The sequence below is a fragment of the Perognathus longimembris genome, chromosome 8, assembly GCF_023159225.1.
Source record: "Perognathus longimembris pacificus isolate PPM17 chromosome 8, ASM2315922v1, whole genome shotgun sequence".
Classification (NCBI taxonomy): domain Eukaryota; kingdom Metazoa; phylum Chordata; class Mammalia; order Rodentia; family Heteromyidae; genus Perognathus; species Perognathus longimembris.
The window spans coordinates 52,421,315-52,448,070 of record NC_063168.1 but is presented as its reverse complement, the minus strand read 5'-3'; the positions used below and the strand labels follow the sequence as shown (position 1 = coordinate 52,448,070).

General features: G+C 41.6%; 2 protein-coding genes across 5 annotated transcripts in view; both read left to right on the top strand.

Moving 5' to 3' along the window:
- Positions 1-24: 24 nt before the first annotated feature.
- Morn2 (MORN repeat containing 2) lies at positions 25-19,758 on the top strand. Of its 4 annotated transcripts, XM_048353591.1 has the most exons (5): positions 46-156; positions 13,883-13,936; positions 15,053-15,159; positions 17,051-17,187; positions 19,506-19,758. In XM_048353591.1, exons 4-5 carry the CDS (start codon positions 17,051-17,053, stop codon positions 19,606-19,608), a joined length of 240 nt encoding a protein of 79 aa, XP_048209548.1. In that variant the 5' UTR covers positions 46-156; positions 13,883-13,936; positions 15,053-15,159; the 3' UTR covers positions 19,609-19,758. The 4 variants fall into 4 exon arrangements, with proteins under 4 accessions (XP_048209547.1, XP_048209550.1, XP_048209549.1 ...); XM_048353590.1 differs by lacking the exon at positions 15,053-15,159 and having other exon boundaries at positions 25-156; XM_048353592.1 differs by lacking the exon at positions 13,883-13,936 and having other exon boundaries at positions 39-156.
- A 2,096-nt stretch (positions 19,759-21,854) lies between these two features.
- Positions 21,855-26,756, top strand: part of Arhgef33 (Rho guanine nucleotide exchange factor 33) — an 83,281-nt gene continuing 78,379 nt past the window's right edge. Inside the window, exons 1-3 of the mRNA XM_048353087.1 lie at positions 21,855-21,886; positions 21,926-22,080; positions 23,775-23,830. The gene's annotated coding sequence lies outside the window, so the exon portion shown is untranslated. The remainder of the gene's footprint in view (positions 21,887-21,925; positions 22,081-23,774; positions 23,831-26,756) is intronic.

Sequence of the window (26,756 nt, the reverse complement as noted above, 5' to 3'; positions counted from 1 at the left end):
GTCATATCTACTTCCGGGTGAGAGGTTGCCCGGTTGCCCCGGCAACCGAGTCGCCCCTGGCAGTGTCGCTCTCGCTGGGTTCCCGCTAGGCCGCCAAGCTGGCGGGCCAGGGGGAAACGCTGAGTCCCCAAAGTCTCTCCTCCACCTCTCCGTCGTGTGAGTGTCCCGCCACCCGAGGCCGTGGCAGGGAAGGGCGCCTTGACATAGAGCTGGCGTGGAGTCAGAGCTGGGCCTGGTCGACTCCTGCCCGGGAGGAGCTTAACCTTGGCAGGTGGGGCCGGGGTGCCGCGAGCCCCCGGTTAGGGAATCAGGAGGTCTGCATCCTAGCCCCCATTCTGCCGTTCATCCGCTGTTATGACAGCTTCTTGGTCTTCATTTTCCCTTTTGGTGCCAGACAGTACCCATCTCTGAGGTTGTTTGTTTGTTTACAATATTCAAAAGAAAATTGAACCTTTCAAAGGTTCTTGTATGGTTACATTTCCTGCCCTGCTTAATGGGCACTTAAGGATTGCTTTCCCAGTGGTTTTCATGCTTTAGATACTCAGTGTCTGGTGAGTAATCAACGCTAAAATGGACAGTACTGTGAAAGAAAAGATCTGGCGAGTAGAAAGACTTCCTAGTGGAAGTTGGGAGTGGTAGGGGATTCTAACGCATTTTCTTTGGCCCTGAGAATTGGGGGGCTATTTATTCAAATATTGTGTCCTCCCCTCTTTCTTTCTTTCTTTCCTTCTGGATCACTTTATCTGTTTACTTACCAACCTGTTCTCCCTGTGTGACCCAGGCTGGCCTGTATATCACTATTGACCGTCTCAACCTCTTTTCCCCCTCACCTGAAGTGTTGGGATTACAGGTGTGCACCACCACACCAGCAGGAATTCTTATTAAACTGGCATTAGCATTTTGTATCTATTTTCCAGTCTTGTAAATGTTTTCTTTGTTTCAATTCTGATAAAGTTTCCAGTCTTACCTTCCACTTCACTAATGTATCTTCAATTAAATCCATTCTGCTACCCAAGCCTTCTAAAAAGAACTTATTTCACCATTTGAATTATTGATTCTTTAGTGTAGAGAACACTGTGCTTGGGATTAAAATTAGGGCCTTGCTCTTGTCCAAGCCTTCTACCTCTTGAGCCATACCCCAAGTCCTTCCAATTGATCCTTCAATGCCTAATTCCTGTTTCATAAAACCATAGCCTCCTTTTCTCTCTAAGGCTATTACAGTAGCCTGTTTCCTCAGAGTTGGGTTTCTAGTCTTTATCAGCTCACAACTTTGTGTGTGTGTGTGTGTGTGTGTGTGTGTGTGTGTGTGTGTGTTGGGACTGAGGCTTGAACTCGGGGCCTGGGTGCTATCCTTGAGTTCTTTTTTATTGTTTTAATTTTTATTGCCAAAGTGATATGAATAGAGGAGTCACAGTTACATACATAAGGTACATTTCTTGTCAAACTTGTTACCTTCTCCCTTATTTTTCTCCCACCTTCCCTCCTCCCCAATTCCTCCCCCCAAGTTATACTGTTAGTTTACAATATATTGTCTTATAAGTACTGTTGTTGCATTGGTTCTCCTTTTACCCTTTGTCTCACCATTTTGGTGTTTCCCTTCCTTTCCCTTCCCTAATTCAGGTTACCAAAATCAAGTACAGTGACAACAGGGGCTAAACCTTAGGGAAGATAGAAAAAAATTCACAATATATATATTACCCAGGTTACCAAAATCAAGTACAGTGACAACAGGGGCTAACCCTTAGGGAAGATAGAAAAAAATTCACATAATATGTTCAAAATAACAACAATAATGACCCACTTGTTTCCATATCTTGGAGCTCATTTCACTTAGCATCATCTTATGTGACCATATGTACATAACTATTGAGCTATTGTGATCATCTGCTAGAACTATTCTATACATATACTAATTATTACCAATGAGGGAACTATAGAGTTTGTTTCTTTGGGTCTTTCCATTTCCTTATGAATGGGGCAATGTCATTCTTTCTCATAGCAGCATAGAATTCCATTGTGTATATATACCACAATTTCTTGATCCGTTCATCTACTGAGGGGCATCTGGGTTGGTTCCATTTTTTAGCTAGAGTAAATAATGCTGCAATGAACATGGTTGTCCTGGTACTTTTAGTGTGCCCTTGTTTGTGAATAGGATGGAAGAAAGACAGCCTCTTCAATAAATGGTGGCTAGCAAAATTGGTTAAACACCAATGAAAAATTAAGCTAGACCCTTATATATCACCCTGCATCAGAATAAATTCCAAATGGATCAAAGACTTCGAGGTAAAAGCAGATACTTTGGAAACATTGCAGGAAGGAATAGGAGAAACACTAGGGCTCTTTGGCATAGGTAGAAACTTTCTTAATAATGACCCAGAAACACAACTAATCAAAGAAAGGCTGGACAAATGGGATTGTATCAAACTGCAGAGCTTCTGCATGGCAAAGGACATAAGTTGCAAAATAAATAGCCCACAGATTGGGAGAAGATCTTCACTGGCCATACAACAGACAAGAGCCTCATATCAAGATATTTTACTTAGAACTCAAAAAAGTAAGTTCCCCCAAAACAAATTCTCAGAAAAAAAAACTGCCCCATTAATAATAAGTGGGCCAAAGACTCTAAGAAAGAATTCTCAGAAGTGGAAATGAGAATGGCCAAGAGGTACATGAGGAAGTGCTCAACATCTCTGGCCATAAAAGAAATGCAAAACAAAACAACACTGAGATTCCACCTCACCCCAGTAAGAATGTCCATTATCAAGAAAACTAATAACAACAGATGCTGGCAGGGATGTGGCCAGAAGGGAACCCGTACACTGTTGTGGTAGTGTAAACTGTCCAACCACTCTGGAAAGCAATATGGAGCTTCCTCAAAAGGCTAAACATAGAGCTCCGTATAGAGCTCCCCTATGACCCAGCAACCCCACTTTTGGGCATTGTCCCTGAGTTCCTTTGTTCAAGTCTAGTGCTCTGCCACTTAAGTCACAGCTCCACTTCTGGCTTTTTGTGGTTAATTGGAAATAAGAGATTTTTCCTGCCCAGGTTGGTTTTTGTTTGTTTGGTTTTGTTTTTGTTGCCAGTCCTGGGGCTTCAACTCAGGGCCTGAGCACTGTCCCCGGCTTCTTTTTGCTCAAGGCTAGCACTCTGTCACTTGAGCCACAGTGCCACTTCCCACTTTTTTTTTTATATATATGTGGTGCCGAGGAATCGAACCCAGGGCTTCATGTTTACAAAACAAGCACTTTACCACTAGGCCACATTCCCAGCCCCCCAGGTTGGTTTTAAAATTAGATTTTCAGATTTCAGCCTCTTGAGTAGCTAGGATTACTGGCAAGAGCCACAGGTGCCCAGATTAATTTTTTAGATGTAACTTTTTAGCTATATTTTTGTTCCTTCCTTCCTCCTATCCATCCATCTGTCTGTCTTTCTATATTTCTTTCTTTCTTTTGGAGTACTGGGGATCAAACCTAGGACATTGCATTGTTTAGGCAAGTATTTTGCCATTGAGCTACCCCCCCCCCATATGTAACTTTTCATTAGCATAAATTAATTGCACTACTAGGCACTGGTGACTCACATTTGTAATCCTAGCTACTCTGAAGGCTGAGATATGAGGATCATGGTTCAAAGCTAGCCTGGGAGGAAAGTCCTGTGAGACTCTTATCTCCAAGTGGCGTGGTGGCTCAAAGTGGTAGAGTGCTGTCCTTGGGCAAAAAGAGCTCAGAGACAGCACCTAGATCCCAGGTTCAAGCTCCATGACTAATTAAAAAATTAATTGCTCAAAAGAGGTTTCATTGTAATATTCCCATAGATTCATATGACATACTTTGATCAAATTCACACCCTCTGTAATACTCATAATCTTCCTTTCTCCTCCCCCCTTTTCAAACAGCATTTAATGGGTTTTATTATCTAACTATTTCAATCATGTTAATACCCCTCAATACCCTCTTCTTTCCCTAGTTCCTCCCACCAGTCTCCTTCTTACACTCAAGGTCCAACTATTATCATTTCAAGTCTAGATTTTTACATATGAAAGAAAACATGAAATATTTGGCTTTTTGAGCTTCACTTATCTGGCTTCACCCATTTTCCTACAAATAACAATTGCATTCTCTATGGCTGAATAATACTCCATTGTATACACGCCACATTTTTCGTATATATTTGTCAGTTGTTTGATACCTAGGCTGATTCTATAGTGTGGTTAGTGTGAATACTACTGTGATTAACCTGAGTGTACAGGTATGTCTATTCTATCTTGGCTTGGACTCTTTTGGATATATGTCTAAGAGTGGTATAGCAGGATCATAAGGTCATTGTATTTTTAGGTATTTAGCAATTTCCACATCTATTTCCATAATAACAACACTAATTTACATTCACACCAATAATATTCCCCCCTCTTACCATCACACCCTTCATTTTCTCTGGCATTTGGTTATCTTCCCCCTCCCTTGCCCCCCCCCCCCATTTTAGTACTGAAGTTTGATCTTAAGGTCTTAAGCAGGAGCTTGGCTTTTTTGCTTAAAACTAGCTAGCATTGTACCTCTTAACTCCAGCCATGCTTTCAGTTCCAATTTTTGCTGGGTAAATGGAAATACAGTCTCTTGTATTTTCTGCCCTGGCTGGCTTCCAAACAGGTTCTTCAGATCTCAGCCTCCCAGAGTAGCTAGAATTATAGGGATGAACGACCAGTGATGGTTCTTGGTTTGTTATCTTGATGATGGCCATTTTGAGATGAAATGAAATCTCAATGTTTTTGGTTTTTGTTTTGGAAGTCCTGGGGCTTGAACTCAGGTCCTGGGCACTGTCTCTGAGCTTTGAGCTTCGTTTACTCAAGGCTAAGCACTCTACTACTTGAGCCACAGGGCTACATCTGGCTTTTTCTATTTATGTAGTACAGAGGAATTGAACCCAGGGCTTCATGAATGCTAGGCAAGCACTGTACCACTAAGCCACATTCCTAGCCCGCAGTGTTGTTTGGATTTGCATTTTTTGTATTCATGCTAAAGATGTTGGAGTTTTTATTGACCATTTATATTCTTCTTCTGAAAATTGTTCATTTGCCCACTAATCCTATATTTGATATATACCTTGCAAAGATTTGTCTCTGGTTTATAAGCCATATCTTCACTCTGGCAATTGTTTCCTTTGATGTGCAGAGGCTTCTTAATTTGATCAAGTCCATTTGTTAATTCTTACTTGTATTTCTGGGCAATCGAAGTCCTATTAAAAAAAATAGCTGTCTGTAGCTGTATCTTTAAGTGTTTCCCCTACCTTTTCCTATAGTAGTTTCAAGGTTTCAGGTCTTACACTAAAACATTTTAAATTAATTAATTTATTTACTTATTATCAAAGTGATGTACAAAGGGGTTACAGTTTCATATGTAAGGCAGTGAGTGTATTTCTTATCCAAATTGTTACCTCCTCCCTCATTTTTCCCCCACCTTCCCCCCTTACACTGAAATCTTTGATCTATTTTGCATTGATTTTTGTACAGGGTGAGAGACAGTTTAGTTTGTTTACATATGGATATCCAGTTTCCCAACATTATTTGTTGAAGAGACTGTCTTTTCTCTAACATACATCTTTGGCTCCTTTGTCCAAATCAGATGGCTCTGTTGTTTTATTTCTGGCATGATTTATTTCTGGGTTATCTATTGTCGGGCTTAATCTCCACGTTTTCCCTGGGGAGATGCCAAGCCTCCAATTGTGGGGACAGTCGGCTCTGCGCGCTTCTCCCGCCGGCGGGAGGACAGAGTGTGTCCCTGTCGGGCTAAGCTGAGCTGAGTTAGGGCTGCCGAAATTCCCCGCACATCCCCAGCCTCCCTCAAGCTCAAGAGACGACACTCACACGGAGATCCCGGGGGAGCCGCCCGATGGTCTACCGGCTTCCAAAGGATTTTATTCAAGGGTGGGGTTTATATAACAGTAATGGCGGCAGGAAGAGGAGGGACTGACTGGGTATTAACGATTGGCTAGTGAACTGTCCATCATGGTGATGTCATGGAACTTCCTCTATGGGTGGAGACCACAGCCCCCCAAGGACTGGGCCTCTGGGGTCTCTGGCGCCGTGGTGGCACACGTGCTCGCCGCTGAGAGGCAGGGGCTGGCTTGGCTTCTCTTCCGGTTGAAACTGGAAGGAGGTGGGATGGGCTAGAGCCAGCCATCCCCTCTTAAAGGCATAGCCATTCCCTACATCTCCCTCTGTTTTGTTTTTTAAATAAGCAGGGGATGCTGTAAACATATGGCATATGTAGGCATAAGGCAAATGTTGACATAAGATACATAGGGGGCCTCTTCCACGAAAGGAAGGGGTAGGTGAAGGGGCCATCCATTTGACTCAGTCCAGAGAAGTTGGAATCCCAGTCCATTTCCACGTCACTCAAAATAAATGCCGACCATTCCTCTTTTGGCGGTGAGGTAGAAGCAGGTTTAAATTCTGGCGACTGGTAGTCCACTGTAGCTGATAACTTAACACATGTAGTTAGTAAAACATTTTTTTCATAAACATTGAGGCGAAGTACTATCCTAACGCCTATTTTTTGAACACTTTTCTCATAAACATTGAGGGCAAGGCGCTAAACCCTTGCGCTTACTTTTTAAAACATTTTTATCATGAAACATTGAGATAAAGTGTCAAAACCCTCAGTTCCTATTTCCCTCCAAAGGGACCCCCTAAACCAAGCAGCAGGGGGAGAGCAAAAGGAAGAAACACGGTGCAAAATTTCTTCAGTTTTCGTACAAAACTGCAGGCGACGCTGCCACAGGGAAACATTGCGCCACGAGAGACACTCAAGGAAGAGTCTAGAAAGCAAGCAGGGAAGGGAAGCTGGCTGCTGCCTACTGCCATCGCTGTTGTATGCAGGCAGGCTTCCCATATTCTCTTGGAAGAGCAGAAGAAATCCAGCATGGTCCTTGTTTTTCTAGAGAACAAGAAGAAGACATTTCTCCAGAGCGAGTGCTCCGGGCTTAATTTCCCAATCTGGAAAGGCACATACAAGGCTCCTTCCCGTACTGTTTTGGGAAGAATTAAAATTTCTTTTTTTGTAAATTTAAGATATTTAATGTAAGCATAACTGTCCTTAACTAGTCATGGGGGCTGTCCCCCCCCCTTTTTTTTTAAATGACACAGGAGGGCACCAGGCTGGGAGTATGGGCGAAGGTCATTTCTTCTGGAACTGCTTCCTGCTGAAAGGGGGCGAAGTGGTCAGGGCCCCCCGATTTGCCTGGCACCGTCCAGTGTGGTGCGGCATCATTACCACGAGAATGGTCACTAGGGCCAGAGGGTGCCATGGTCCTCTGGCCACCCTGTAGCTTGGCACAGCAGTGTAGAGAGGTGATGGCCTTGAACCGCAAGTTCCCAGGTGGTGACCTCAGCGAGAGATGTTATTTTGTTAAAAGAGACTTTTGAAAAGATCAAGCAAAAGACTGACAAGTTTTTTGAGCTAGTTAACATGAATGACATAGAACATACCGTGGGCATAAGCCAGAAAAGTTCCATTTGAAGCATAAACCCAATTATGGTCAATCACAAGGAAGGAGGAATGACTGAAAGAAGTGTTTAGTGACAGAGAACCGGTTTGGAGTAGCCAGTCAGAGGCCAAATATATATATATATACACACACACACACACACACACACACACACACACACACACATCTGGCAGAAAAAAAGAAAATGGACAGGTACTATTTCTTTTGATTTCCTGGCTCTGGTTAGTTTTGAAAGGGTGAGACAAAGCAACTCCGTTTAGGATGTGACACCATTCTCCTCTTATTCCTCTCCACATCCCTGTTTTCCTGGACTGGCAGAATCCCAGGACTTCAGGCGCTTGTTGTTGGGATGGCATGCTCCCATCCGTATTCACAGGGTTTAAACTCAGGGCCTGAGCACTGTCCCTGAGTACTTCTGCTCGAGGCTAGTGCTCGAGGCTCGAGGCTACCACTTGAGCCACAGTGCCGCTTTCAGCCTTTTGCTGGTTCTCTTGAGCCAAGCTCTCAGTCTGGCTCTTTGCTGGTTAATTGGGAGATGGAATTTTAGAGAGATTTTCTTTTGCCCGGGCTGGCTTTGAATTGCATCCAAGGAGTCTTAGATATAAAGGCCCTTTTTATTGTCTGATTGAGCAACGAGGAAAGCGGCAGAAATAGCCCATCTGTAACTTGAGGACTGACCAAAAACCACTTGTCAAGGTTTTTTTTGTAACACTTAGAGAACATGAGATCTATGTGCCACCAATCTGAATTATACCATTTGATCTTACCGGCAGGTGGAAAAGAGAACACAAATAAATGACAATTGAGGGCAAAGGGTTAGCAGTGTGAGAGTCTCAGCTTTAGCCATGGCTATGTCTTCCATCCCAAATTAGCAGGTCATGTCATGCGTGATGGAGTCAGGCATGAGAGATGAGTTGCGCCCAGGCAGGGCTGTGGTAGGATCTCAGAGACATCTCCTGTAAGATTGCCTGCAAAATTCTGCACAGACTGGTTAAAGACATCTAAATCCCCCAGGGTACCCTGGTTGGTTGTTCTGAGTATTCCCTGGCTTTTGGAGGCTGATGCCCTTTTGGCTCAAGCAGGGTGATGACTTTAAGAGATTTCCCTAGGGCTGGGGATATGGCCTAGTGGCAAGAGTGCCTGCCTCATATACATGAGGCCCTGGGTTCGATTCCCCAGCACCACATATACAGAAAATGGCCAGAAGTGGCGCTGTGGCTCAAGTGGCAGAGTGCTAGCCTTGAGCGGGAAGAAGCCAGGGACAGTGCTCAGGCCCTGAGTCCAAGGCCCAGGACTGGCCAAAAAAAAAAAAAAAAGAGATTTCCCTAGTCATAAAATCCCAAGATAACTCTGTGGCTTCCAACAGCTATGGTACCTTTGATCTGGCAAAATGTTAGCACTCTGGTTGTTTAAATTTCCATCTAGGAACGTAATTTAATCCTTGCCTCAGCCTTGTTTGCATCCGAAAGACTCTGAGCTCAAATGACAATTTTTTTTCTTAATGTAGTAATTACTATTACAAATTTAGAAACACTTATCCATTTTGCTTTCCAATAAATTAGTGATAATCATTAGCTTTCTTTGCCATACTTTTCTTACATATAGGGTTAATGAGAATTTGCCTTTGTCCCCATTAGTTAATTATACATACTTTAAACATTTGCCTGATTATATGTAACTTAAGATAGTTAGGAGTCTTGCTTATTTCATCACCGTACTTACACAGAATTTAGTACCGAATTATTAGAATGACATCCAAGGCAATTGTGACAAAAGTACCTTTAACCATGTTTACCAGAATTATAAACACAAGGGATCTGGTCCCAGCACCTTGTCTTTTCAATATCTCTGCATTGCGAGAGTAGCACAGGAATCAAGTCACATCAGACAAGCAAAGTTTTTATTTTATTTTTTATTTTTTATTTTTTTGCCAGTCCTGGGCCTTGGACTCAGGGTCTGAGCACTGCCCCTGGCTTCTTTTTGCTCAAGGCTAGCACTCTGCCACTTGAGCCGCAGCGCCACTTCTGGCCATTTTCTGTATATGTGGTGCTGGGGAATCGAACCCAGGGCTTCATGTATAGGAGGCAAGCGCTCTTGCCACTAGGCCATATCCCCAGCCCACAAGCAAAGTTTTGAACCATCAAGAAAAACTCCTCCAATTTCTAGTATCTTTGAACTGATAATTTTAGGATATCCAACCAAATTACTTATTGCTGCATCAGAACCATTTGTTTGCCTTTTTAATATCCCCAAATACTCCGTTTTAGTTGGAAACCTGGGGCTTTCTCTTGTTTTAACCCCGCCTGTAAGCTGCATGGGAAAGTTCAACCCAGAGCAAAACACTGCAGGGGCACAGCAGGACGCCTTCTCACAGACCCGTCTGCGGTTGCAGATGGGCCGCTAGCCCTGCCCAGCTTCTGTGAAGCTGTCAGAGGTCTGCCAGCCACTGAGTCCCCGCCCAGCCTCGAGGAATCCAGCACGCCCTCCAGCAAGGGTGGGGGCTGGGAGAGGCCATCTCATCTTAGCAACAAGCATTGATAACAAAAATCTGAGACCCTGTCTCTTTTTCCAACAGATATATAGTCCAATCCAGTAGATTTGGGGCTGGCTTTAGGGGTAGGAGAGAGCGCTGGCCAGCCCTGAAGGCGCGTGCGCAAAGCTCTGTGCTCCACGCTGCCATCCGCCATGCTCCGCGCCGCCCGCAGCTGCGGGGCCCTGTGCATCGTGCCAGCCCAAAAATCCCGTGCTCCAGGCGCTTGGTGCACCACCACCGCTGCTGCCGCTGCTGTTGCCACCACCGTGCAGCGGCAGCTCCAGAAGCAGAAAGGGAAAGTGGGGGACCAGTGTGAGGGCAAGCGGCTCCAGGTGCCCCGCGAGCCTCGTGGCCGCTGCGCCCGCCATGTCCCAAACATTGCCACGGAACTCACACCGCTTGCCCCGGGGCCGCTGCGGTGGAAAGGGGGGAGGGGCTAGTACAGGCGGCCAGGCCAGAAGCGGCCGCCACCATCACCACGGGCGCCGCCATCCCCAGCGCCCCCCTGCCACACCGGTTGTGGGACCTGGATCACCTGCCTGCCTTTTGCGTCCTCTGTGCTTTTCTACCACAGAGCCGCTAAGGTGGGTTTCCCGTGGGACTGGCAAAGCCATGCTGTCCCGCCCCACCTGGCGCCGTGGGCCCTTGGCCCGAACATCCCAAAAGTTCAATTCGGTATTTTGCAGCATGAATCGTAATATCTTAACAGTCGGTTCGCTCCACTGACTATGCGTTTGCCCCATCTGGATGGGCACGTCCTACTCCTGAGACACGAATTACTCAGTGTAGCCTGTGGGGTTATTAAACCCTGAAATCACCGGCTGTGCGTTCATCCGCCCCGCAATTGGGTGCCAATTTGTCGGGCTTAATCTCCACGTCTCCCCTGGGGAGACGCCAAGCCTCCAATTGTGAGGGACAGTCGGCTCTGCGTGCTGCTCCCGCTGGCAGGAGGGGTGGAGTGTGTCCTTGTTGGGCTAAGCTAAGCTGAGGTAGGGCTGCCGAAAATCCCTGTGCATCCCCAGCCTCCCTCAAGCTCAAGAGACGACACTCACACGGAGATCCCGGGGGAGACGCCCGATGGTCTACTGGCTTCCAAAGGATTTTATTCAAGGGAGGGGTTTATATAACAGTAATGGCGGCAGGAAGAGGAGGGACTGACTGGGTATTAACGATTGGTTAGTGAACTGTCCATCATGGTGATGTCATGGAACTTCTTCTATGGGCGGAGACCTCAGCCCCCCAAGGACTGGGCCTCTGGGGTCTCCGGTGCCATGGTGGCACACGTGCTTGCCACTGAGAGGCGGGGGCTGGCTTGGCTTCTCTTCTGGTTGAAGCTGGAAGGAGGTGGGATGGGCTAGAGCCAGCCATCCCCTCTTAAAGGCATAGCCATCCCCTACAATCTATTCTAGTTCATTGGTCTGTGTGTCTTTTTTTGTGCCAGGACCTTGCTGTTTTTGTTACTATGGCTCTGTAGTATAATTTGAAGTCTGGTATTGTGATAGCTTGAGTATTGCTCTTTTGATAAGGATTGCTATTTGGAGACTTTTATGTTTCCATATAAATTTTAGAATTAAGTTTTGTGAAGGATGACATTGGGATTTTGATGGAAATTGTATTGACTCTTAGGTTGCATTGAGTAGTGTAGCAACTTTCATGATATTAATTTTGCCATCCATGAGCATGGATGGTTGTGGGATCTAGGAGTGTCTTCAACTTTTGCTTCAGATCATATGGTGTTCATTGTAGAGGTCTTTTCACATCCTTAGTGAAGTTTATTTGTAGGCATTTTTAGGCTATTGTGAAAAAAGTTGTTTTCCTGATTTCATTTTTATCTTGTTTATTGTTGGTACATAGAAAATCTATGGTGTTCGAATCACGTTGGGGTCACAGTTGTTTTCTTTCTTAAAATTTAGAGTACTGAATACAAACCATGGTGTGTTCCTGCCAATTTTTGAAAGATTAAAAAAAAAAAAGAAAAGCTATGAAGTGTGTGTGTGTGCGCGCGCATGCGCGTGCACGCACGCGTTGGCTTTGAGCAAAAATAATCCAGGGAAAGTCCTCAGGCCCTGAGTCTAAGCCCTAGTACTGGCAAAAAAAAAAAAAAAAGTCTCATGGTAACTTTTCTGCCTGGGCTGACTTTGAACCAGGATCCTCAGATCTCAGCCTCCTGAGTAGCTAGGATTACAGGCATGAGCCACTGGCACCGGCAGCTACTGATATTTTTTTTGTCAGTTTTTTTTTTTTGTCAGTCCAGGAGCTTGAACTCTGAGCCTGGGCATTATCACTGAGCTCTTCAGCTCAAGGCTAGCACCCTACCACTTGAACCACATCACCACTTCTGATTTTCTGGTGGTTAATTGGACATAAGCGTCTCAGGGATTTTCCTGCCCAAGCTGACAATCCTCATATCTCAGCCTCCAGAGTAACTAAGATTACAGGCCTGAGCCACTGGCGCCCAGCACTACTGATATTTTATTATTGATTTTGTACCCTGATATATGCAAAAAGTGTTTATCAGATCTAGGAGGTTTTTGTTGTTGTTGTTGGAGTCTTTTGGGTCTTTGAAGTATTGGTACCTATCATCTGCAATTAGGAATGATATGACTTCTTCCTTCCCTTTGCATCCCTTTCATTTCTTTTTCTTGCCTTATTGCTCTTCCTAGGAATTCAAGTATTGTATTTAATATGAGTAGAGAAAGTAGACATCTTTATCTCATTTCCGACTTTAGAGGACGTGGTTTCAGTTTTTTCCATTTAGCATGTTGTTGGCTGAAAGTTTGACATATATAAAGACCTGTTGAGGTATATTCCTTCAATTCCTACTTTCTCCAGAGCCATTATCATGAGAGGATGTTGAATTTTTCTTCATATATTGAGATAATCATTTTTTGTTTTGTGACAAAACAAAACTTAACTCAAGATCTGTACTGTCACTTGGTTTTTTTTTTTTTTTTTAACTTTTTTTTGGCCAGTCCTAGGGCTTGGACTCAGGGCCTGAACACTGTCCCTGGCTCCCTTTTGCTCAAGGCTAGCACTCTGCCACTTGAGCCGCAGCGCCACTTCTGGCCATTTTCTGTATATGTGGTGCTGGGGAATCGAACCCAGGGCCTCATGTATACGAGGCAGGCACTCTTGCCACTAGGCCATATCCCCAGCCCCTGTCACTTGGTTTTTTGATAAAGGCTAGTGCTTTACCACTTGAGACACCTTCATTTTTGTCCTTTTGCTGGTTAGTGGGATATTAAAGTCTCTTGAATTTGTTTGCCTCAGGTCTTTGCCTCCTGAGTAGCTAGAATTACATGTAGGAGCCACTGGTGCTCAGCTAAATTATATACACTTAAAGGGCAAATTTTGTGATATGTATGTTAATAAGGTGCCACAGAGCCCTAGTGTTTCTCCTATTCCTTCCTGCAACAAGTAAATCAAAATAAATCATCTAGGCAAAATTATTTCTCCAGGACCCTACACCAATGGGAGTGGCAATTAATCATAAGATATGTGTGATTATGTGAAGGGAGTTTATTTATAAGGATAGGGATTGTTTTTTTTTTTTTTTTTTTTTTTTTTTGCCAGTCCTGGGGCTTGAACTCAAGGCCTGAGCAGTGTCCCTGGCTTCTCTTTGCTCAAGGCTAGCACTCTACCACTTGAACAACAGTGCCACTTCCGGCCTTTTCTATATATGTAGTGCTGAGGAATTGAACCCAGGGCTTCATGTATATGAGGCGAGCACTTTACCACTAGGCCATATTCCCAGCCCTATAAGGATAGGGATTAACAAACATTTATTATAGATCTTAGAACATTAAAATATTTGAACTCATGGCTTTTCTTAATCTTTTATAGCATCTTCAGAAGTATTTAAGATAAACTTTATATTTCCAAATGGAGACAAATATGGTAAGCACATGTCTTAATTACTTTTATCTCTACAGAAAGTTAAATAGTTTAGGAATAACAGAGCCGTCACATTTTATAAAACTGTCATTATGGCATTAACTCACTTAAATAAAATAAAATAACATAAAAATCCTAATCCAGTCCTTGAACTCAGGGCCTGAGCACTGTCCCTGGCTTCTTTTTGTTCAAGGCTAGCACTCTACCTCTTGAGCCACAGGGCCACTTCTGGCTTTTTCTGTTTATGTGGTTCATAGGACTCAAACCCAGTGCTTTGTGCATGCTAGGCAAGCGCTCTACAGCTAAGCCACATTCCCATCCCGGGAACAGGTTTTAAATCAAATCCAAATGCTACATCTGACAGCATGCCTTAGAAACCCATGAGATCTATCATATTTTATAAAGCTTTTGGCTGTACTGGTGTTTGAACTCAAGACTTCATACTTGCTAGGCAGGAGCTCTTACCAGGTAGGGCCTCCAGCCCTTTTTGACACTGGTTTCATTATCCTTTAGATCAACTTTATTCTCAGAGCCATCCTGCATGAGTAAGTAACAATACCTCCACATTGGTTATTTTTGAGATAGGGTCTTGCTTCCTTGTTTTCCTGGCCAAACACCTAGGCTATAATTCTCCTATATTTCTCTCCCCTCCTGTAGCTGAGATGACAGATGCATACCACTAGGCCTAGCTTCTTCTGTTGAGATGAGATCTTGTGGAATTTACTGCACGGACTGGCCTGGAACCCCAAATCCTGATCTTAGCCTCCTAGATAGCTAGCACAGCAGATGTGAGCCACCTGTGCCCAGCTGGAATCTGTCAGTTTTTCTGGTCCTTGCATCTCAGTGGCAAAGAGATGTCTTAATGTCATGGATATCCTCATCTCTGGCCTCATTAACTACAGTGCTAGAAAGTAGCAAGTGCACAGTCTGGGGTTTCATCCCCAGTACCAAAAATAATTAAAGCAAATGGATTAAAGGCAAAGAGCTAAAGCAAATGCAAAAATAAGCAATAAACAAAAATATCCACACACAAGGGTACAGTTTTAATAACGGCCAGGCATAAATAATATAGTGCTTATTAGTAGTCATAATTCCCATTTATAATCTTGTGTTGTTTAGATGGTGACTGTACAAGAACACCTTCTGGAATCTATGAGAGAAATGGAATAGGCATTCACACGACCCCTAATGGGATTGTCTATACAGGAAGTTGGAAAGATGACAAGGTATTATTTCTGTTTTAATGGGTTAAAAGATTTTAAGGATTTCACCAATAATTAAAAATATATATAGGACCCTGGGCATGGGGCTGCACTTATAATCCCATCACTTTGGTAGTTGAGGCAGAAGAAGACTTCAATCCAGTCCAACCTAGACTGTATTGCAAAATTCTCTCTCAAATAAACCAAAACCAACCCACATGCTTGTACATAATGAGTAGGCTGTACAATAAAAATAGCAAAGTATTGTTTTCTGTTGGGGACTCAGTTTTGGCCTTGGTGGGGGAAGGGCGCCAAGAGTGAGCCGCTGCCCTTCCCCCAGCCCTGGGACAGTGTAACAGCGAGTCCCTCCCACCTTCCGGCCTCAACCGGAAAAGAAGCCCCCCGCCCCTGGGGGGCGAACACGTGCGTGCCACCATGATAGGGTTGTCCAGCCCACAAAGGAAGTTTCATGACATCACCTGATGGGCAGTCCAGCTTAGCCAATGGCCCAAGTCCTTCCCTTTCCCGCCATTACCGCTATATAAACCCCCCTCCCAATTAAATCCTTTGAGACTCATTCAACCATCCAGCCGTCTCCCTGTTATCTTTGTCCTGCGGTTCTTTTTTTTTTTTTTTGGCCAGTCCTGGGCCTTGGACTCAGGGCCTGAGCACTGTCCCTGGCTTCTTCCCGCTCAAGGCTAGCACTCTGCCACTTGAGCCACAGCGCCGCTTCTGGCCGTTTTCTGTATATGTGGTGCTGGGGAATCGAACCTAGGGCCTCGTGTATCCGAGGCAGGCACTCTTGCCACTAGGCTATATCCCCAGCCCTGTCCTGCGGTTCTTGACACATTATGGGGGGCCGAGGAAGGGATTTTGGCATCCCACTTCAGCCTAGAGCAGTCCAGAAAGGACACGCCTTACTCCTTCTGCCCGTATGAGGGGTAGGGTGGAGTTTCTTCCATAAAATCGAGGTTCAAGCATCCCCGCCCCCTGCCCCGGGAGATAATGGGGGTAGGGATCCTAGAGATCCTGACAGTTTTCCACATGTAGTAACCATATATGTAATACTAATGTAGTGATCTAATCATCACCATTGTTTTCACCTCTCTCATTCACAGAGTAACGTCAACCCATCAATATTTTTTTTTCATTTAATCTTGGAAACAGCTTCTGAATTGGTACCAGTTAGGCTTAGGTTTGTCATCCAGATGTGATTAAACAAAAATGTGTATGCAACTGAAATCCGAATTCACATTTTAATAATTATCTTGTACTGTTTCTTTAGCTACTTATACTGGTTGTCCTTTGAGATTTCAGATATATTCAAGTTATCCTGAAGAATTGTATTTGTCCTCACTACCGACCTCCATGTGTTCAAATGTTTATATCCAGGATGTTTGATCCAGTGGGCTTTGCTACTAGATAAAGAGGAAGAGTAATGATAAAAAAGTTTTCTAGGGGGCTGGGAATATGGCCTAGTGGCAAGAGCGCTTGTCTCGTATACATGAAGCCCTGGGTTCGATTCCCCAGCACCACATATATAGAAAATGGCCAGAAGTGGCACTGTGGCTCAAGTGGCAGAGTGCTAGTCTTGAGCAAAAAGAAGCCAGGGACAGTGCTCAGGCCCTGAGTCCAAGGTCCAGGACTGGCAAAACAAACAAACAAAAAAAGTTTTCTAGGGCTGGGATGTAGCTCAGTGGCAAAACAGTTGCAACATCTGGGATTTGATCCCCAGTACCAAAAAAGAAAAGGCAAAAAAAAAAAAAAATACAGTTAAAACTATTTTTGGGGAGACCAAGGATGACACAAAGATGCTTAAATAATAACTAAATTAACAATAAACATATGTAAATTTCTCAAAGGTTCTGGGGAAATGAACTTTACTTTCTGAGGCCCTTCTCTTTGTTACAAACAGATGAATGGTTTTGGCAAACTTGAGCATTTTTCAGGAGCAGTATATGAAGGACAGTTTAAGGACAATATGTTTCATGGAATGGGGACTTACACATTTCCAACTGGGGCAAAATACACTGGAAACTTCAATGAAAATAGGTAAGCTTGGGGCTGGGAATATGGCCTAGTGGTAAAGAATTTGCCCTTTTTACATGAAGCCCTGGGTTCGATTCCTCAGCACCACATATATAGAAAAAGCCAGAAGTAGCACTGTGGCTCAAGTGATAGAGTGCCAGCCTTGAGCAAAAAGAAGCCAGGGACAGTGCTCAGGCCCTGAGTTCAAGACTCAGGACTGGCAAAAATAAATAAATAAAAATATGAGCCTAAGATTTTTGTGGATAAAAATGTACCTTTGTAGGTAATTAAAACCATAAAAGCGGCTGGGAATATGGCCTAGTGGTAAAGTGCCTGCCTCATATACATGAAGCCCTGGGTTCGATTCCTCAGCACCACATATATAGAAAAGGCCAGAAGTGGTGCTGTGACTCAAGTGGTAGAGTGCTAGCCTTGAGCAAAAAGAAGCCAGGGACAGTGCTCAGGCCCCGAGTCCACGCCCCAGACTGGCAACAAAAATAAAACCATAAAAGCAAAAGCAAAATTGATTCTTCAAGTCAATCCATCTCTCCTAGTATGGAAGTTATTAATTGATTTGCAAATATTCCAGCCCTTTTTTTCCTGGTATTTAGGTTGCATTTTCTGGGCCACTTGTGTAAATATATGATCTTTTCCTAGAAAGATGAATACTGGCCCATTGTACAACCTACCAATTGCATTCCTAAGAGACATATTTGAAAACATTTTGATTACATTTTGATAGTAGTAAAATTTTAATTCCCAAGATAATGAATTGCAAAATAATAACATAATGGAATAAGACATAGTAATGAAAATTATTTTCCAACTACATTCAGAAACTGATATAAAAGCTATTTCCAGTAATCTGGAGGGAGAGACAAGAAAGTCAAGAGTTTTTGGCTAGCCTAAGCTACACAGAAGACCCTGTCTTCAAACCAAAACCAACTCAGTTTTTGAATGTTGTGGAGTAGAAAAATAAAATCCTAAAAGTCTCCATACAATGTGCTTAATTAGTTAACATTCAACTCCAGGTAAAACTAAAAAAGACTAAAGGATTATTTTCAGTCATGCTTGCTTAGACATTACATTTAGTTAATGTTATCTAGTTAATCATTGTTTTGTATATCTTTAGTGTAAGAATTGTTGAATTTTTTTAGAAGATAGAGAGTATTTATAATAAGGCTCTGAAAGGAAACAGCATTCATGATGCTAATCAGACTTTGCATTTATCCTTTTTACTTCTCTCTTGCTATAGAACTTTTAGACGCCAGCATGGAAATAGAAACTACTGGGAAAGTTGAGGCCCTAAATAATTTTTACTTGAAATATATTAATACACTTAAAAAAAACTTTTGGGATAATTTCATGATTTCATTTTAACCTTCTATGTGTGTCTATATGCGTGTCTATTTTATTGAGCAGAAATTCCAGTGTATCCATGTGGTTCTCTCTTGAGTATAGACTTGTAGCAGAAATAAGAGTGAAAATAAACAAGCTATTCTCCACACTGAATGCTATGCCTTGCAGAGTTCATTTATATACATCCCTTTCTTGCTTCTAAAATGGAAAGTATAACTTAATGATTGTGAAGTGGTAAATTTGAATACACTTTGAGAAATGCAAAATAGTGTTCATCTATTTTGGCTACAAGTTTGTAACAATAATACCTAACTTTTCCCATTGATATTAATAAAAGGAGAAAAACTTGAACTAGAGGATAAAACCTGTTTGGATATGAGTGAGTTTTCGCCCTTTTACAGAATTAAAAAACACAAACTAGCAAAGATCACCTGAAACATGGTGATAATCCAGAAGTATTTGTTCACTAAGTGAACTAAATTAATCCAAATAACCAAAGTAAATGTTTCATTTTTAAAAAAACTGGTTGTTTTGGTTTTATACAAAGTTAGTCTATATGATTCTAAAATCTTCAACATCAAAATGTGTAGAGTTACAGAGTTCATCCAGATATGATAAGAAGCTGCTAGATATTAAATCAACACTGGACAATGGGAAGATATAATGGTTTAGACATAGTATATGAGGTGCTAGGCTATCATATCTGGACTGAAAATTCTTTTTTTTTTTTTTTTTTTTTGGCCAGTCCTGGGCTTTGGACTCAGGGCCTGAGCACTGTCCCTGGCTTCTTCCCGCTCAAGGCTAGCACTCTGCCACTTGAGCCACAGCGCCGCTTCTGGCCGTTTTCTGTATATGTGGTGCTGGGGAATCGAACCTAGGGCCTCGTGTATCCGAGGCAGGCACTCTTGCCACTAGGCTATATCCCCAGCCCCTGAAAATTCTTAATCTTGATTAGTGAACAAATGTATTCTTTCTGATTGCAGGGTAGAAGGTGAAGGAGAATACACTGACATTCAAGGACTACAGTGGTGTGGTAACTTTCATTTCACAGCTGCTCCAGGCCTGAGACTAAAGCTCTTCATGTAGATAGATGTTCTGCGTGAGTTAAATTTGGTAACTGAGCTTTCAGTTGTATGTGATCAACTGTGTCTGTAACCTGATGTGATTTCATACACTTACTTGTATGTTATAAGTTGGGCAATAAATCCATCATCCACTTATACCTCTATGAATTTTATTTTCATTATTTAGTTTAAAAAATAATGCAATCCATTTGCATGCCAGTGGCTCTCTACACAGGAGGTTGAGATTTGAAGGATCATGGTTCAAAAACAGCTGGGGCAGAAAAATCTGTAGATTGCAAAAAGCCAGGCTGAAGGTGTAGCTCAAGTCATAGCATATCATCTGAGTACATCCAAAGCCAAGTTTAAACCGCAAAACCTCCAAAAAAATAAAAACCAGAATCCCAGGCTGGGCACTGGTGCCACATGCCTGTAATCCTAGCAATTTAGGAGGCTGAGTTTGAAGCCAGTCCAGGCAGGAAAGTCTGTGAGACTCTTATTTCCAATTAACAACCAAAAAGCCAGAAGTGAAGCTGAGGTTCAAGTAATAAAACATTATTTTTGAGCAAAAAAAAGATTGGGAACAGTGCCCAGGCCCTGAGTTCACACACACACACACACACACACACACACACACACACACACACACACACACACACAGAATCCCAAACCACTGAAGGGGAGAAAATATTTACCAATCATAAACTGATTATCATAGATTTGTTTAACATACTTGCTGCTTCAACATCTGTTTTCAGGACCCACAGAAGTCGTTGAAATTCGGGTCTACCCCAACACCTTTGGCCTAGTTAAACTTCCTCTCCCAATATGGTCATTTGGGATATAGCCCAATTGTTCCTCATTGCTCTGACCCCAAACCCCATACAACCTACAGCTGGTGACCACAATAACAACTAAAGACCAGCAGGAGTCATGAAGTAAGTTTCATACTTCCCAAGTTTTCTTTTTAAAAAGCCAGTCACAATAACTAATGGATACCCTAAGGGCTAATACCCATAAACTTTAAAAAATCCTAGTCCCACAGGTCATCACCTCTGACCTCCATACCTCGAATACCCCCTGATTGAGTGCCCTACCACCTCTGAGCTTCCCAATCTCTCTGGCATCTGGAATCTGCTAGATAAATTTCTTGTCATTCATGCACTTTGGATTCATTTTCTCATCATGTCTCTCCTGACCAATACACCTAAAATACACTCTTGTTCTCATTGAGAATGCCTATCTTGGCCTTTTGACTGTTCTTGGCAGACCTCAACACCAAATTATAAAGAAGACATAACAAATAAAAATGAAAAGGATAAGGATGGCTGAAGAAGATAGTTGACACATGAGAAAATAGAACAGTGAAATCTGTTAAAATTGTATTAGGATGGATGTGGTAAGGGAGAGAGTAAAGAGGAGATTGACACCCATTGTATAGGTGCATGGAAATGTCACTATGAAGTCCTTTGTGTAGCTAATGTATGCTAATAAAAAGAGTAAGAAAACCACAACAATAAAAGACCTAGCATGGGTAACAGTCTAGTTCCCAGAATATATAAAGAATTCTTACAATTCCATAATAAAAAGACAGCCCAGAGAAGAGAGCATAGCTTGATTAACATGCATGAGGTCTGGAGTTTGAGCCCTAGCACTACAAAAATAAACAAGAAAACAACTCAACTGAAAAGTAGCAAAGAACTGGAATTTCTTCAAAGAAAGTATACAACTGGCCAAAAAGTAATCAAAATATGTTTGCTATCATTCTTCAAAGAAATACAAACTAAGACCACAGTGATGTATCACCCCACAATCACAAAGATCGATTAAATTAAAATAAACCCATAACAAAAGTTGGCAAGGGTATAAAGAAATTGGAACCTTTAAGAAGTAAAAATGTGCCAACCGTGGTATAAAACAGTTCCTCAAAAAGAAATAGTGTGGGGCTGGGAATGTGGCTTAGTGGTAGAGTGCTTGCTAGCATGCATGAAGCCCTGGGTTCAATTCCTCAGCACCACATACACAGATAAAGCCGGAAGTGGCACTATGGCTCAAGTGGTAGAGTGCTAGCCTTGAGCAAAAGAAGCTCAGGCACAGCACCCAGGCCCAAAGTTCAAGCCCCATGACAGAGGAGGAGGAGGAGGCTTCCAAATGACTGATACAGTATGTACCCAAGAAAACAGTTTCCTGTGAATGTTTACAGCACCCCTATGGTCTGACTGTTTGCTTCCTCTAAAATTCATGTTGATGCCTAATAACCTAACTCCCATTTTGGTGCTGTTAGGCGGTGGGGGCTTTAGAAGGTGATTAGATGGTACAGAGGTGTGTGGGGGCTTTAGAAGGTGATTAGATGGTACAGAGGTGTGTGGGAGCTTGCTGCTTCTGCCGTATGAGGATGCAACAAAAAGGGGCCATCTTTGAAGAAGAAGAAAGCAAACCCTTCCCAGAGATTGAACCTGCTGTCATCTTGATACTGGATTACTCAGCCCATAGAGCGGTAAGCAAGAAGTTCGTTATTTCTTTCTTTCTGCATTCATTCATTCATCTTGTTGGTTCGGGGGCTTGAACTCAGGGCCTGGTTACTGTCCCTGAACCCTTTTACTTGAGGCTAGCATGCTACCACTTTGAGCCACAGTGCCACTTCTGGCTTTCTGGTGGTTAAATGGAGATAAGAGTCTCACAGACTTTCCTGTCTGGGCTGGCTTTGAACTTCAATCCTCAGATCTCAGCCTCCTGAGTAGCTAGGATTACAGGTATGAGCCACTAGCATCTGGCTAAATTCTTATTTTAAAATTACTTGGTCTAAGGTATTTTGTTTTAATAACCCAAACAGATTTAACATTGTCATAGAAGCCTAAAATGAGGGAGGAATATGGAGATGTGGTTATTTCAGGGTAATGATGGAAAGGTATTGGTAATAGCTGCATAATCTGTAAATATACTAAGGAACAATAGACACATGAACTGTTCACTTCAAAAATATACATTTTTTGTATAGTTGTGAATTATCTCAACTTATTAAAAACTATATCTGTGTATCTTCATATATTCAATGTCTAGAAAGCTTCTTTATCTTTTAGGTAAGGTAACAAAATATCAGAACTACCTATTTTGAACAATTGCACTGTATTCCATATATATGTACAACTAAAAATTACTTTTAGTGAGAAAAATATCAGAACAGTATGTCAGCTACATTTGAAAAAATTATACTAGATATGAATGTTTTTCCTGAAATTTTATTTCCAAACCAACCCCCCAAATAGTATATGCTATAGATCACATCTATGTGATTTCTTTATTCAAAATATTATAAAAATTACTCAATTTTAATATACTAATATAAATTTAAATGTCTTTTGAAATATTTAAAATGGTATTTTATTAGTTTCTCATTGTAACAACCTTGTTTTAACTGGAAAAGGCTAAGTGTTCAAAAATACATTTTTAGTGCTGGGAATGTGGCTTAGCAGTAGAGTACTTGCTTAGCATGCATGAAGCCCTGGGTTCGATTCCTCAGTACAACATAAACAGAAAAAGCCAGAAGTGGTGCTGTGGCTCAAGAGGTAGAGTGCTAGCCTTAAGCAAAAAAAAAAAAAGAAGCCAAAGACAGTGCTCAAGCCACCAAGGACTGGCCAAAACAACAACAACAACAAAAAAAACAACATTAAAAAAATTGGATTTTAGTATTTACCATTATCTGGTATGATTTCAAGTGAAATATTATTATTGTACCTGAATTTATAAGGAGAGGAATGCTAGACAAGTTAAAACGGGGGAAGATGTTTTCAGAGACCAAGACATATAATGCAAATTCAAAACTTCTGGAAAATATTACGTGCACTGCTACAAACTAAAGTTTCTCTTATAATTTCCTTTGGAGTAAAGTAGCAAGGTATATATTATTCTTAACAGTTTAAGTTGTTCGTTTTTTCTTGCTATTTACTGATTTTTTCATTGTATGAGTTTCTAATTTTCTAAAGAGATCAGAGTCATTTCTGCTAAGTGGCTTCTTCTTTCCACTCCTTGAAATCAAGACACAGTTCAGTTCTTTGATTAGTTGATGCTGGAATTTGACCTGGAGCTTATATAATTAGAGGAGACACTGGTTTCCCTCATTTAAAAGCCTGTTAGCAGTGTTGTTTCGAGGGAAGTCAAACCTCTCTACTGCTTCTTTTAATAACCTTTAAGGTAATTCAGAATCCAGATGAGCACTCAGCTGAGGATGATATAACAAGCAACATGGGGTAAGTGTGGACTTTTATGTGCTTTAGGGATATTGAAAGGGAAAATAGATTCCTATACAAGAAAACCTTATCATCTGGCATAAATTTAAGTTTAAAATATGTGAACACTTTTTAGGGTAGCCAGTCAAATAAACAATTGTTATTCTAAAGTTATAGTATAGCAATTTGTAACACATATTCATTCCTTTGCTTAATTTTTATATGATGCTGTAATCCATCTTTGCAGGTGGTCAGCTCGTAAAATGCACAGTTGACATATTTAGATGAAGCTAGGTTAAATGTTGTGATCTGAAAGAAAGGAAGGATTCTTGATTTACAACAGAGCATACATGTAACATATACATGCCTCTGTGGGACTCGGAATATTAAAGAATTAAAAAGATTAGGGGCAGTGAGAATTTGATTTATGCCTTTGTGCAAATGAAAAAGGATAGAGGATTCTGTTGAGAATTCACATCCATGTACAGAATAGAAGTACGCTGATTGAAAATATGTGCTGATTAATTACACAAGGGCATTTGTTTGTAAAACCTAATTCTAAACATTTTAAGGGACTTGGGAATATATTGAAAAGAATTGAGTTTCTAGTTTTAAGGCTTTTAAGCTTTTAAGCTTCCTATTCTTAAGTGGATGGAGGATTCCATTATAATTAGTATTGAGATTGTATGAGTTTTTACATGCCAAAAGAGTAGTTATTCTGAATGTACAGACATTTGTCTTTGTAGTGGCCTTTCATCTTTCACATAGCTTTTACATAAAATTTACTGTTGAAGGTAGTCCAACTGCTCTATCTACTTTTGAAGGATACAACATAAATGATCAGAGATTTATACCAGAGAAACATTTTTGACACATATTTCTTCTAAGTATTTTCTACAGATTTAAAACGTATACATATTTATTGGTACTATGGGTTCTAAAGAGGCAATCGACGCCCCCCCCCTTTTTTTTTGAAAACTCAGAGGCTATTGAAAGGAAGTACTGTTGATGACATTTAGTACAATTGTAAATGATGTACTTTGAAGCTCTCTGCATTTGGTTGATTTGGTGTGGTACAGAACTGAGGAGATTCCCAGACTGTCCTTCCTCTCCTATTTTTTTTCCTTCCTACCTTACCTTTCTTCCCTTGTATTTCTGTGTTAACAAGCAGCTACTAAATTCTGAGCAATGTGCAGAGTGATTTCTCCCTCCCTGTTAGTTTTCCTCTCTTCTTTCCCTTAAGACAGTAGTGGTTCTTAATCTTATGAGATGTCAAGAATTGTTTTAAGAATTTTCAGATACCTAAATCACCCTTTCTTGAAATAAATAAATAAAAGAATACACTATATTTTATGCAGTTTCAGATTTATAGGTGGCTTGAAATCCATCGCCGCCCTCATACCATTTTGTTTTGATTTTAGGGCTGGAATATGAGTTCTTCCGTTTTTTCTTAGTTTCTACATTTTTACGAAATGTAAGAATCCAAAAGTTAATACATTTTGCTAATTTTCTCTCAGGGACTGGGTATAAAATGCTGACTCTATTCCCCCTCTCACCACTTGCATAATGGAGACACATAGTTTAACCAATATCCACCCGAATGACTGTTCTTGGTCCCCAAGGATTTGATTAATCACTTGCACCTCCAGAGAGGGCCAGCAACCACCTCAGTTGTCATCAGAAGGAAAAATAATCTTCATTATTTTATTTGTAAGGCACTTCCAGTGCCCTAAATAAAATGAACTAGACAAATTGTAAACTGCTAAATATTACACAGATGCTCTTTTGAGGTTCATGATTTAAAGTTCTGTTCCTACCTTACAGATAAAAAGCATTTAGTAGGTATTAGTGCCAGTTTTAGTATTCCTAAGATAATGAGAAAAATAATAAAAATGAAAAGTAGCCTCTATCCATTTGAGGAAAGCTTGAATTTATTCCCTGAGAACAAGGGAATGGCTACTTTGGATTTGTCCTTGTGAACCTACTTATCTCAAAGCTGTTTGAGGATACAGTGCCTGTGTGGGTCCACACTAACACTTTCTGTTTCACCTCAGACTATGCCAGCACGGTTTGAGTGAGTAGTGATGAGGCAAACTTTCGAAAATGCTTATGCTCTCTATAAAGCTTCTTCCTCTTAAATTTTCATCGTGTTTCTTATGGAGCATGTGGATGAGTGGGTGGTTAAAGATGGTGCATGAGCTGGGTGCTGGTAGCTCATGCCTGTAATCCTAACTACTCTGGAGGTTGAGATCTGAGGGTCGCAGTTCAAAGCCAGCCAGGGCAGGAAGCCTGTGAAACTCTTATCTCCAATTAAACACAGAAAAAGCTGGAAGTGGTGCTGTGGCTCAAGTGCTAGCCCCGAGCAAAAAGAGTTCAGGGAGAGTACCCAGGCCCAGAGTTCAAGCCCTAGTATTGGCCAAAAAAAAAAAAATGGTGCATAAAGACAGGTCCTCTGACACCTAATATTTATCATATCACTTGGAAAAGGGATGAACAATAGGAAAGGAGTGGTCATATTTCTTCTTGGAAACTTAAAAAAATTATCTTTAAGTAATTGTATGGTTGTACAAGGGGATTTTGATTTATATTTCTCTAGGAGTCCCTCTATCTTTTTATATATTTTTTCCAATGCCAGAGATCAAGCCCCAGACCTTGTACACACAGGGAAAATGCTGTGTCACTAAGCTAGAGTCCCAGCCCTGATTTCATTTCCTTCTTTTTCCTTCTTTTTAAAACTCTTTCTCCATCTCTGCAAAAGTTAGTCATGGCATCTCCAACTGACATCTAGAGAAAATAAAATTAAGGCTCTGTTAATATTATAGACCCAACACATTCATTGATTAATGTACAATCACCCTCTTTTTAGTTTCCAGTTTAAACTAAGTATAAGTTTTGAAAGATTATTTTATAAGTATATTTTCCATTTCTGAATCAAATCTATCTGTCC

Bases quoted from the DNA above. Each gene is read 5' to 3' on its own strand.
- Morn2 (XM_048353590.1), top strand. The intron at 17,188-19,505 runs GTAAGCTTGGGG...TTCTGATTGCAG, and splicing joins GGAAACTTCAATGAAAATAG to GGTAGAAGGTGAAGGAGAAT.